This window comes from Ailuropoda melanoleuca, chromosome 14, assembly GCF_002007445.2.
Source record: "Ailuropoda melanoleuca isolate Jingjing chromosome 14, ASM200744v2, whole genome shotgun sequence".
NCBI classification, from domain to species: domain Eukaryota; kingdom Metazoa; phylum Chordata; class Mammalia; order Carnivora; family Ursidae; genus Ailuropoda; species Ailuropoda melanoleuca.
Genome location: NC_048231.1, coordinates 6,523,643 through 6,536,723, shown reverse-complemented (window position 1 = coordinate 6,536,723; position 13,081 = coordinate 6,523,643). Strand labels below are relative to the sequence as shown.

General features: G+C 47.2%; 1 protein-coding gene across 4 annotated transcripts in view; it reads left to right on the top strand.

The window, feature by feature from the left end:
- Positions 1 to 12,824, top strand: part of ESR2 (estrogen receptor 2) — a 70,269-nt gene extending 57,445 nt beyond the window's left edge. The window contains exons 8-11 of one of the 4 annotated variants that reach the window (XR_004620147.1): positions 5,645 to 5,828; positions 7,561 to 7,933; positions 10,704 to 10,792; positions 11,835 to 12,824. Coding sequence is in view for 1 of the 4 variants with exons in the window: in XM_002914160.4 (XP_002914206.3) it covers positions 5,645 to 5,828; positions 7,561 to 7,747 (371 nt within the window). In the remaining 3 variants the exon portion in view is untranslated. Of the gene's footprint in view, positions 1 to 5,644; positions 5,829 to 7,560 lie in introns of all 4 variants that reach the window. The other 3 variants (XR_004620145.1, XR_004620146.1, XM_002914160.4) reach the window with 3 other exon arrangements.
- The last annotated feature ends 257 nt before the right edge of the window (positions 12,825 to 13,081 follow it).

Sequence of the window (13,081 nt, the reverse complement as noted above, 5' to 3'; positions counted from 1 at the left end):
TTGCTATATATACACATAAAATTTTTTTTACAGCCAAGACAGTGTTTTTAACAGAACTATGGAGCATAATTAATATACAGTAAATTGAACCTGTTAAAGCATACCATTTTGTGCCTTGGACATTTATGTGTATATGCCCCTGAAAGCATCACCACAGTCAAGATAGTAAACACATCTGTCACACTTAAAAGTTGCCTTGTCCCTCTTCATAATTTCCGCCTTCTTCACTTCCTCCTCCTGTCCAATCCTGTGCAACCCCCAATAGAATTTGTCACTATAGATTAGTTTGCATTTTATAAAATTTTATACAAGTGTAATTTAGGGTGGCCAACCATTTAGATTTGCCTGGTACTGAGGAGTTTCCCAGGATGCAGGATCCTCAGTCATCCTAACAGGTGTGTGATGGTATATTAATGTGGTTTATTGGTATTTTCGTAATGACTAATGATGTGCATTTTTTTCATATGCTTGTCTGTGATCTGTGTATCTTCTTTGGGGAAGTATCTGTTGAAATCACCCATTTTTAATGGGATATTTGGTTTTTTTTGTTGTTGAGGTGTAGTTAACATAAAATAGTTGTATTAGTTTCAAGTGTAGGCAGTTATGTTTTATTTTATGTTTATTTTTTTATTTTTAGAAGATTTATTTGAGAGAGCGCGTGCACGAGCAGGGGGAGGGGCAGTGGGAGAAGCAGACTCCCCGCTGAGCAGGGAGCCTAATGTGGGGCTTGATCCCAGGACCCCGGGATCGTGACCTGAGCTGAAGGGAGATGCCCCGGTAGTTACATTTTAAATAGCTGCATACTTTTGGATTATTTCTCTCTTCTAATAGTGCATATAATATGGAATTAATATTAACTTTATTATCCAATTTCAATTCAGTAAATATTTATTTAGCTTCAGGTATGTGCCCGTGACTTCTAAATGATAAAAATGTCAAAGTCTACTAGAAAACATGCTTTTGGTCTAGAATAGGGATATACGCTGAAACGGTCAATCGGCTGTTGTCCTTGCCAGGCTTGAGTAGCAGAAGAGCATTGTCCTTGTTATGGACAAAGGGGGAGAGACAGGGAAAGGACATCACCATTTTATTTCTTTTTTATAAGATATTTGTTTATTCATTAGAGACAGAACACAAGCGGGGGAGAAGCAGACGGAGAAGCAGACTCCCTGCTGAGCTGGTAGCCCGATACCGGGCTCGATCCCAGGACCCAAGACGAAGGCAGAAGCTTANAAGTCTACTAGAAAACATGCTTTTGGTCTAGAATAGGGATATACGCTGAAACAGTCAATCGGCTGTTGTCCTTGCCAGGCTTGAGTAGCAGAAGGGCATTGTCCTTGTTATGGACAAAGGGGGAGAGACAGGGAAAGGACATCACCATTTTATTTCTTTTTTATAAGATATTTGTTTATTCATTAGAGACAGAACACAAGCGGGGGAGAAGCAGACGGAGAAGCAGACTCCCTGCTGAGCTGGTAGCCCGATACCGGGCTCGATCCCAGGACCCAAGATGAAGGCAGAAGCTTAACCACCTGAGCCACCCAGGTGCCCCAAGGGCATCACCATTTTAATTTCTCTCTCAGCACATCCCCTTCCACCATGCATATACAAGATGTGGGGGGTTCTTGGAATTGCATTATTATGCTCAGCCTTTGATGAGGCTCCTAAGACTCATTTGACAACCTGTCCCAGTGTTTGCTGAAGTGTTGTAGTTAACATAACACCATACCCAAATTAAGAGTCGTGGGACCAGCCGTTTTGTCACCCAGAGACCTGAAAAAACTGAGTAAGTCTTCTGTTGGATGGAATTAAAGGGACTGAATCTAGGATATAGAGTGGGATCACTCTGCAGATAGTCTTTAAAAATATTTAAAATTAGGACTAGGTCTATTTATCTAAATAATTTTAAGGCTTAAAAAGGATCAAACTTTCTGTTCAATGAAAGAAATAGAGGTTTAGAACCAGGCAATCCTCTTTGACATGAAGATGATAGACACATCAATTCAAGCCCTGTTCACTCTGGGTTTTTGGGAGAGCTCCTGTAAGTGGGCGCGTGGAAGGCAGAGGCACAACAGGACACACAGAAGGATGCTGAAGAGGCAAGAGACGTCCTTTCCTATTGATCGAGAATATGGGGGCAGAGCCCTGTGAACATCGGCCTGCTGCTTCCATATCAGGGGCACTTTGCAGACACCAGCCTGTTCTTACGGTGCTGGGGTGGGCGATGGTGATAAAGGGATGGGTCACGGCTAGAGGTTCCTTTCCTTAAAGCAAATAGACAAACACTACACATGCCTCCTAAGAGCCAGACATTTTTCCTTTGGTTAGTATTCTGGGGTTTTTATTAAACACTTTAGATTTTCTGATTTATTTCCCTTCAGTATATCTTCATCCTTTGAACATAGGACGTGGCAGATCTTGGGGGGCTGCCTCCACCCCCACCATGTGCTGCTCAGAATGTCATCAGGTGGGTTAGTGAGAGGAACACACAGCTGTTCCCAGGTGATAAAGAGGAGGGGGGATTATGTCTTTGTTTTTATTTTACTTTCTTTGGAATGTGTGGGCATGGTGCCAAGATCTTGCCTTTTATGCTGTATTTCTTTAGTTTCGTGAAAAGTAATTTTGTTCTAGAATGAATCCTAACTAATGTTTTTACTTTTGGCGGGTAGGAGGAGATTGATTTTTGTTTCCTGTGTGTCTGGGCAGTGAGCAGCCTGAGGCAGGGGCTCTGTGTCCCGTCTCCTGCCTCTTCCAGAGCCTAGTACTTAGCAGTTACTCTAAATACATGTCTGGTGAGCCCAAAAGAGTGTGAATGCCCAAAGTACAGCACCGCTGACCAAAGAGGCAGCAAAATGGGTACTTTTCAGCCCAGTTCCTCCCAGGGGGATTTTATGTAGGTTAATCTTTTGCATATAAAAGCATTTCCCGTATCTAAGATTGATACAGCCCTTCCAAAACTTCAGTAACTCCTGTCCCAACTCCTTGTTAATGATTGACAATGACGGTCCTGTATAGATCTGTGCTGCCCCCACAGCCCGGAGAAGAGCCAGGGCTTGCCCTTGGCAATGACTACTCCTTTGTGAAGACAAATCCACATCCTATACAATTCACCCATTTAAAGTTTACAATTCAGTGGATTTTAGTGTATTCATTGACTTATGCACCCATTATCACAACTGAGTTTAGAACATTTTCACCACCCCGAAAGCAAGCCTGTACTCATTAGCCATCACTATTTCCTCATTTCTGTCTCACCCTAACTCCTAGGCAGCCACTAATCTCCTTCCTGTCTGTATAGATTTGCCTGTTCTGGACAGGTTCAGTAAATGGGATCAGACAAAATGTGGTCCTTTGTGACTGGCTTCTTTCACTCAGCATCAGGTTTTCAAAGTTCATCCATGCTGTAGCATGAATCAGTGTTTTGTTCTTTTTTATGGCTGAGTAATATTCTGCGTATAGATATACCATATTTTGTCTATCCATTTCTTAGTTAACAGACACTTGGTTTATTTCCACCTTTAGGCTAACATGAGTAGTGTTGCTATGAACACTTGTATACTAGCTGAGGATTTATTTTTGTATTTTCATTTTGTCACTTTGGATTGATGCAAGTACTGGTACACAGTTTTAACTCCTTTTAGAATCCAAAAACATATTTATGACAGTAGAAATCCATGGAGCACACATCATGTAGGAGAACAGATTGAAACATGCATACTTATCATTTCCATTATGATGGTGTGATTGGCTTAAACGATGCAAAAATCTGGACCTATGTGAATTCAGCCTAATTCTTTCATTTGTGGGTATTTACTCCATGCCAGTCATTGCACTAGATGATGAGGATATAATGATAAGCAGACAGGGTCTGTGTTCTCAAAGTGCTTTTCTGTCCAGTGTCTCTGAGCGTTGGGAGGGTGGCCACGGGCTGTGTGCAAGGGAATCTAGGATGTGGGACAACATGGTGCCCCCTGCTAGGGGTGCACTGGGCACTGTCAGAGCTCCAGAGAACCCAAAGTAGACTTAGGTTGGGATGGTAAGGAGGTCAGGGAAGCTTCTAGAAGGAAGTTCCCAACCAGGCTGGGATCTAAAGGAGTGGATGTAGATAAGCAAGAGAAGGGAGGGTGGAGAGGAGGAGGAGGAGGGGGAGCGAGAGTTCCTAAGTAGAAAGCTCAGCCTGTTCTGTGTGTCACGTGCTCTGGAGTTGAAAGTAGGGTTCAAGGTGAGGTGTGGTGGGAAATGAGGATGAAAAGAGCAGAGGGAGGCCTCCTACCCTTGAGAGCTGCACCAGATGGTTTGGACTCGGGCCCAAGAGCTGGGAAGGGAGCCACATGAGCAGGTCTGCATTTTGGCCTCTCGGGGGGGTGCATTGGGCCAAGGGTGGGGCTTGTTTCCCCTGCAGTGGGACAGCAGGTTACCTGCTGTGGGGTTCAGTGGGAGTTTTGAGGACATTGAAGGGGGCAGGAAGAGTCACTACAGAGAATGAGGTGAGCAGGTGAGTTAGAGAAGCAGTTGTGGGCTGTTGTAAGAAGCTATTTTAAGTCTGCGTTGTCAGACGTTGTGGAGGGACATGCCCCTGGGGACGTGGTGAAGCATGACACTTGCATAATTGTGCTTCAGGATGTCCCTTGCCTCAACTGAACTGTATTGAACTGAGTTACCTTAATTGAACTGCAAATGCCAATAAAAATAGAGAACAGAAGTTGCCCAAATGGGCAATGGGTGTGGATGACAGTGTGCCGGTCCTTGTGGTCAGTAGAGCCCACAGCGAGCAGCTCCCCTGACAATTTCACAGAGTTGCCCTTTATTCTTACTTTGAAACAGAAAGCCTAGTAGAGAAGCTAATTCGTTCCCTGCTTCCAGGATTGGAGGAGTCAGGGTTGGTGGTGAGGGGTGGGGGCAAGAAGATTTACCCGAGCTGTTAATTTGCAAATATTGGGAGGCTACCGTATCTCAGATCCTAGGGTTGGAGGGGAATTAAGCACAGGGCAGGGCCGGGCCGGGTAAGAGAAGCAGCCTCTCTCCTGGAGTGGTTTTGGGAACCTCTGGAGACATGTGCCTGCAAGCTTTGCTCAGTGAGGAGCTGGGCTGGGGGCAGAGAGCTAGAGGTGGTCTTCCTGCCCCAGCAAGGTGCCACTGGAGGTGTGATGCCACGGTCCTGGTCTGGCTGTCTGCAGGTGGCACACACGAGGGGGGGAGCCCAGGAAGGCTGCACGGCAATGGTCCTTAGTTTATGTTCGTTAAACTCCCCTTAGAGGACGGGCCCTTCTGGGGGCTAAGAATAGAATGGATCTCACTTTCTGACCACCTCTGAATGTGGGTTTGTTGCTACAGCTGAGAAGCACCAGGTAATGGTTTCAGGCCAATAGACAGTGTTACTCCTAGGAGAGGCCACAGCTGTGGGCCAGGTGGTGCCCTGAGAGACCAGTTAGCTGGCCCGCATTCAGCCGGGCTTGGCGACCGGGGCTGGCTCTTGGGGGAAGGATGTCACGAGCCGTTGATTTCGCCCCACAGGCAGATGTCAGAACAACCCAGATCAATTTGGCCCCCTTTCTGGAGAATGTAGCCATGCGTACTGGCTGAGCACCTGACTTCCGTTTCCTTTTCTCAGAGCGGTGACTCGTGGCTGTTCTTCTCTGTCCAGGTATGTACCCGCTAGCTGCTGCTGCAACCCAGGAGGCCGAGAGCAGCCGGAAGCTGACTCACTTGTTGAACGCAGTGACCGATGCTCTGGTCTGGGTGATTGCCAAGAGCGGGATTCCCTCCCAGCAGCAGCCCGTGCGCCTGGCTAACCTCCTGATGCTCCTTTCTCACGTTAGACACGCCAGGTACAATCCCTGCGGGGGCCGCCCGCTGGATGTGTGGGGTGTGGGGTGGGGGCGTGCACGTGCCCTGCGAAGGCCGAAGAGCTTTGGGGAGAGTGTTTGCAAGTTTGAGAGTGATAAGGTAGAATCTTTACCTCTGAAGGAAGATAAACCCCTGAAAGGGAATGGGAGGGGGTTCCTCAGCGCGTGCACCTGCAGCCAAAGACCCGCAGAGCGGGCACTGCATGGATGTCATGCGCCACCGTATAGGGTAGTTATGGCATCCCTCATCTGTTTTTAGTTGCTGGGGTTTGGGCTTGTGTAAGGAATTTCTAAAAGGGGCCGTTTCTCCCCTAATGTGAACGGCCACCCTCCTTGCACCACCACTCTGAGGTCATTTTCTCGAGAAGGCTAAACTCAGCTCCTCTAGATCAACTCCTGAGGCTGGCGATCCTGGGACGTACACAAGGCCTTCCCCGGGACTGGGGCTCTTCTCGCGATAGCGCTGGGACGTTAGGAATGAGACCTGAGAGAACGGGGGAGGCCCACAGGTTTCGGAAGGTAGGGCCGTGAGTAGAGTGTATTCAGGGGTTGTCAGTCGTGTGTGCTGATGAGGGGGGACGGGTGTAGCACGACGGCTCTGTGCTGGTAGAGTGATGCTCCGTGCTTGATGGCTCCCAGGATCAGGGTGGCCCTGCCCTGGGGCTGGCAGAGGGGAGTGAGGATGGGAGATAATTGCTACCCAAGGACGAGGAAAAGTCTAGAGACTGTGGGGAAGGACAGTAGTCACCTCAAGAACAATAACAAGGGGGAGGAACCGAAAACAGCCTCCGCCTTGTTTCCTCCTGAATGATTATTGACACACAACCATTTGCAGAACGGAGACAGTCCACTCTCATTAGTCACAGATTCTGTATTTGCAAATCGAACTACTTTTAAAAACTTATTTGTAACCCCCGAAGCCATACTCAGTAGCATTTTTGTGGTCCTGCAAGGACGGCTCAGGGTGAAAAAATTTGGGTTGCCCACACCAACATTCCCAACTGAGGTCAAGCAAGGGGGCACTTGCGTTCCAGTTTCAGCTCTCATATTGTAAAGAAAAGTCCTTGGCGTGATCTAGTTAGTGCTGTGTTTTTGGATTTTTGTGCTTTTCGCTGGCGATTTCACTGTCTGTAAACGGCCCCCAACATAGTGCCGAAATGCTGTCAGTGTTCCAGAGTGCAAGGCCGTGACGTGCCCAGTGGAGAAAGCACGCGTGTTGGCTAAGCTTTGTTCATGCGTGAGCTGTGGTAGCATCGGCTGTGAGTTAAATGTTAATGAAGCAACAATTTGTTAAATAAGGTGTCTTTAAACAAAAACACAGGCACACCAAGGTTAGGTATTAACCAGATGATGAAAATGCTGTGACCAGAGCCTCTCGGGACCCTAACCCTGCCGTTCCCCCACAAGCACTGCATTTGCTAACTCAGTGTTGGCAGCAGCCACATTGAACGACCACTGGGCACGATGAGCGAGAACTGTGCTCTCTGCTAGGTGCTCTCAGGCCACTGTGGTTGGGTGACGGGACACTAAGGTCCTTGCCCTTGAGTGTAGATGACTGAAGGAGCCAGACGCAAGAACCCTAGAACAAATGGCTGGGGGAAGTTGAGGGGGTGGAGGGTAGACTGGCTTTGATGGGGCGCTTTGGGGAAGACTTTAGAGTGCCCGTTGTCGCTGCCTCACAGGAAGGACTCTCGGCATCTTTTTGTCGCCATAGCAACAAGGGCATGGAACACCTGCTCAACATGAAGTGCAAAAACGTGGTCCCAGTCTACGACCTGCTGCTGGAGATGCTGAATGCGCACACGCTCCGCGGGCACAAGTCCTCGCTCCCCGGGGCCGAGTGCAGCCCGGCGGAGGACAGCAAGAGCAGGGAGGGCTCCCAGAAGCCCCAGGCGCAGTGATGCCCGGCCCGAGGCGAACAGGCCAGAGAGGAGGTCGGAGGCTGAAGCATGAACTCCCGGGCAGACCGTGAGCTCCGTCGGGTGGGCAGGCTTTGTTGTCTTGCTCGCGTGGGCGCCCTCGTTTGGTTATGGCAGCTCAGTCGTGTACCGTCCTTCACCCGACCTCCCCACTTCCCAGGAGTCAGGGTGAGAAAGCTGCAGTGTTCCCTGGTGCCGGGGGGCATGTCTGGATGCAGACTTTACCTCTTGCTCGGCCTTGTGGGATCTCAGTGTGGGCCCTTTCTTACTCGCCATCTCCCTTCCACTCCTCTGGCAAACATCTTAAAGGTTTGGGAATGAAGGGTGGAAATCTGCTGTGGAAGGTTGGAAAGTGGAGAGGGGAGAGGATGGGGCACTTCCAGGAAGTGGACTAACCTTCATCGTGCAACCTAACCTGCCCTTAGATAGACCTTCGTTTGCTCTCTTCAGGACCACTTGACGGTAGGATGGAAAACCATGACAATGAACAAACTAGGTCCACACACCTACCTCATAGGCCTGTGAGGACTGAGGTCATGTATCACTATTACTGTCGAAGGCCAGAGGGATCATGACCTGGGGAGCCAGTGGTCAGGCTGGGAAGTGAGCCTTGCCCTCCCCCCAGACCTTGCTGCCATCTCCGTAGGGGTTCATTCCTCTTGATTTGCGTTCATAGAACCTGCTGATTATTTGGGGTGCATTTCTGTTTGTGATCACTTTTATGGAGGATTGTGGAGATTTAAATCTCTCTGCCCCTGGAACTGCCCTTCCTTAAAACTCTCTTGTCCCAAGGGGCCCAGTGTGTGCCGGAGAAAGGCCCAGTGTTCGCAGGAACGGGTTTCTCCTGGGGGTTTGGGTCACAGCCACGTTGCTTTCCTGGGGGCAGCCACAACCGCGCCACATCAGCCACCCACAGACAGGGACAGGTCAGGCTGTGTGTGCGAGGCAAGCCGTTCCATGGAAAGATGAATGGCTTGGCACCCCTGTGTGTCAGGTTCAGCGCCAGACTGTGCAGACATGGTGAGCATAGCACTTGAACAAGACCTGGTATGTGAACTCTACTTTAAAAAAAATATATTTAGGGATAGTTATTTATAGCAAGAAAGAATTCTTTTACACCCTCGGGCTCTTTTAAACTATTTTCTTATCAGAACATTTATAGGGTGAGCTGGGAGACATAGAAACTTCACAGAAGAATATTAGTTCCTATTCCAAGTGGAAGATAAGTAGGACAAGATGATAAAACCCCTCTGGAATGACAATTTTAACTCACTTTTAAAAAATTGAAATCTTCAGGAACATAGTGAATGCATAAAATGAGTCACATCTATACCCTGGCAGTGAGCAGCATGTTTGACTTTTGTGATGATGTTTTAACTAATGACCTTGTGATCGATTAAACTCATTCTCTTTTTGAAAATGGGTTTACTTTGGCTGGCACCTTCTATATTTACTAAGTCATCAGGAAGATCAAATTCGATGTTATGAAGGTTGGTTTCTGCTAGGGAGTCCTTGGATAATTCTTAATTTTGATATTGGTGCAGTTTTACTAAAAGTTGAGCAGAGCTGTTTCAGGAACACTCGGACACAGACCTGGAGAGCACACCGTTGTCTGCATTCTGATGTGGTCTGAAAGCATTCCTAGTGGCTCGGGGCTGCAGCCTAGGTGAGATTCGGTGCAGAACAAGAGTTGTATTTTACAGGAACCAGGGAACCCGAACCCGTGTCATCCAGAAGGTCAATTCCCCTTCTTTCTGGCCAGCCTAGTACCCCCTCCCCCCCCACAAACCGATGATACAAGGCTGGAGAGCAGGAAGCGGGAGGCAAAGGAGGCGGTCTTGAACAATTATTTGCTGATGAAAGTCTCTTAATTGTACTTACAAAGGAGACCACCAGTAAAAAACAACACCAGAAAGAGGTCTAAGCCACTGCCATGGGAGCATGCAGTGACTGACGTATTTGCGGTTGGATTTGGATGCCCAAGGTAGAAACCAGAGTGGTCTCAGGTAGCAAGGCAGGTTTCCATGACCCGAGCTTGGCTGGACTGGTGCATGTGCTAGTGAACTCTTCCAGGGCCCGCTGCTCATTTCCTAGTTATTCCTGCTTGCTTCTCGAGGCTGCTTGCTTCACTGCCTTTGGGTTTAGCCCAGGAGGGGGCTGTAATACTTTTGGTCATTTCTTCTTGGCTCAGACTGCCATAGGAATGCGCTGGGGACAGAGGTTGGTCAGCCTTGGGGGGTGCTCCTCGGGGCAAGGCTGTCTCTTAGCATTGGGGTCTCGGCCAAGCAGGCAGTTGAGATAACATGGTCTGTAGCTGAAAGGTGTTCTTCCTTTTGTTTTGAATATTCTAGGGCCCTTTCCCCCTTGCAGATGGGAGTGTTTTGAATCTCTGGGCCCATCTGTTCCAAACGTGTCCTCTAAAGCTGACACCAGTGAGCAGTCAGTCTGCTGTTTTTATGTGTTGTTCATAAACCCTCCATATCCATTTTAAAGATTAATCATTTCTCCTTAAAGTGCTTTCTTTTAAATATCTTCTTTTTGGGCATATCCACACCCCGTCCAAATGATCTATGGACAATTTAAAATTCTGCCATAGCTTAGCAAGGACTTCACTGTTTTTCAGATCAGTTTTTAAAAGGCATAAACTAGGGGAAATTGGACCTGACAGCTATAAACAGGAAATAATTTGAGTGCTGGGGGGAAACCCCCACCCAACTACATTTTATGTATTACGGAAAAGTGAGCCTTAGCTTTGCCTCAGACTCGCGTGGCAAGATGCCTTTCCTCCACTTTGATCTGCAAGTTATTGTGTAATGTGAGAAGCTTATTTGTGGGACATGAATGAGATTTGGGCTTAATTCCAAAAACATGAGCGTCTCATAGGGGATCATGCGGACACATCTTAATGAAATAATTAACACGAATATTCTTAACACAGAGAACATTAGAACAGAGTGTTCACTCGGATTCCTGGGAGGGAGCTGGCAATCCCTAAGGAGGACCTGCGTGGGCGAGCCCAGGGCTGCTGTGAGTTTTCATGCGTCATCCTAACTGCACACCCTCCCCTCCCCTCCAGCACCTCTGTGTGACCTCAGGCCTGTCACTTGCACACTGTCCCCTGGGACCAACTACAGAGGATTTGACCCTAAAATAACTTTGAAGAGATTTTTCTTAAAAAGTTGAGGCGGGAACATAAATCTGGGGGGTCTTAACTGAATTAAAAACAAAACCACACAAAATCAACTCAAGCTCTGCAGTGAGATGGTCTCTACCTGGATTATTTCACCTGCCAACTCAGCCGGGAGGGCAATTACTCTAGATTGCAGTAAAAAGAAATCAGTTACCAACTCTTGGCAGAGCTCCTTACATATTCATGTATATAAGCAAGCTTGAAGCAATTCCAGAATTTTCCAGCATGTGAAACCAGTTTGGTGGTTATTTAAATCTGCTAAGGAGGAGCTTGCACATACTGACACCTTTTCAAATTCAAGTGAACCTTCAGCGTCTAGGTCTATTTTGAAACAAAACATTTTTTATTAAATAAGATTTGACACATTTCTTGAAGCTGCTAAAAACCTTTTAGAAAACATAATAAAGACTGAAGGAAATGGTGAAAATACATCATTTAACACCCAATAGTAGTACTGTGGAACACCATGTGCCAGACGCAGTACTCAAGGCCTCATACTTTCACATTTAATAATAATTACTGTGATCCTAATTTTCTGGTCATGGAATTAGAGAGTATAAGCAAATTCGCCCAGGGTCCCACAGGGAAGCGAGTGATAGAGCTGAGCACAGGCAGAGTTCCAGCGCTGAAGGTAATCACGCAGCTTAGCTTAACACTAAAAAGATAATTCTCAGGCTGCAGAATGCATGCATCAGTTGCAATCTGACATGCACGGCCTCTCTGGTTTAAGTGGGACCCTCCCCAGTCCCACAGCACTCTGCAGAAACAGTGACAGGGCAGACGTTCAATCTCATTTTGTACACGTGTGTAAATTAAAGCCCAGAGGGGGAAACTGACCTGCTCGAGGTCATAAAACTACTTATGGCCAAACTCGGACAGGAATTTACGCCTTCTGCTGCCTGGCCGCCACTGTTCCTGCTGTAGGACTGCCTCCCTGAGTCTGCTGCTGGAGATGAATCTCGGTGCCTAACAGACATGCACGTTACGGCTGCCTTCTATGGACTCTAGATCCTATCTTTTCAGCAGAGATGGGGGTCTGCATGAAATGGTACAGAACACGTGGAAAAGACCGTGAGTTCGATCGTTCCTGTCCTCCCATCCTGGGCTCATAAGCTAGTGGGTGGCCCTCCGGTCACCTCCTTCTATCTGCTGTTGCTTTTCCCAAATGCACTGAAGTGGAGTACGTTCCTTGGAAATTTCCCCGTGTAAAACGCTCACACCTTTTAGGTACTGATGCTTCCCTGTGGAGTCTGGTATACAACAGTGTGAAACACATGCCCTTGATTCTTTGTAGCTCTCAAAGTTGCTGGGCTCGTGGCTCCCGTGGCAGCTCTAAGATGTGCATTGTCTGCAATATGTGATCTTCTAACCCTTCTGTTGCTTTGGAGTCAGGGATCCTTTTATTTATTTTTTATTTTTTTTTCTGAGTTCCAAGGATCCTATTCACTTGTGAGGCCAGGAGCTGTTAGGGGCTGGAGGGTTTCCTTTATGGGAAGGGCAAAGGTTTGCTAACGCTAGCCCAGAGCAGCTCCTGCTCGCCATAGTCTATGCTGCCACGTTTGTGCTGTGCTGGGTGTCTAAATGCCACGACTCCTGGTTCTGTAACTTGGTGATTCATTGGTCCTGTGTACCTCAGAGCCTGCTGGTGGCTATGCCTTGTTTTTTTCAGGTGAGTGCTTTGTACTTTTATGCAGTCTTACATTTGGGTCTTTACAAATGAATGTTTGCTGTTGTGTGAAAGCAGGTTTTGAGGTCTGCTTTCCATTCCCCCAGGTACTGTTTTTCCTCTGCTGTGTCCCCTTATTATTTATGGAACTGTTGTGGAAAGAAGTTTAATGTGACATAAGCTAAATAAAGTGTTTTTCATAATTCTGGTTTTAAAAATGTGTTTGTTGGGAATATAAGAGTTTGTAATAATTAGGCTAAGTAGTCAGTGTTCCCATTATATTCTGAATTCTATTCTATTTTAGGTATGCAGCACCCTTTAAGAATTCGATGAAAACCATGAACACTCTTCCTGGAGAAAGGTACATAAACACAAACGCTTGCCTATAATTCAAGAGGGTTAGGAATCTTTGTCATAAGCTGTCAAAGCTTTTTTTTTTTTTAAGATTTTATTTATTTGA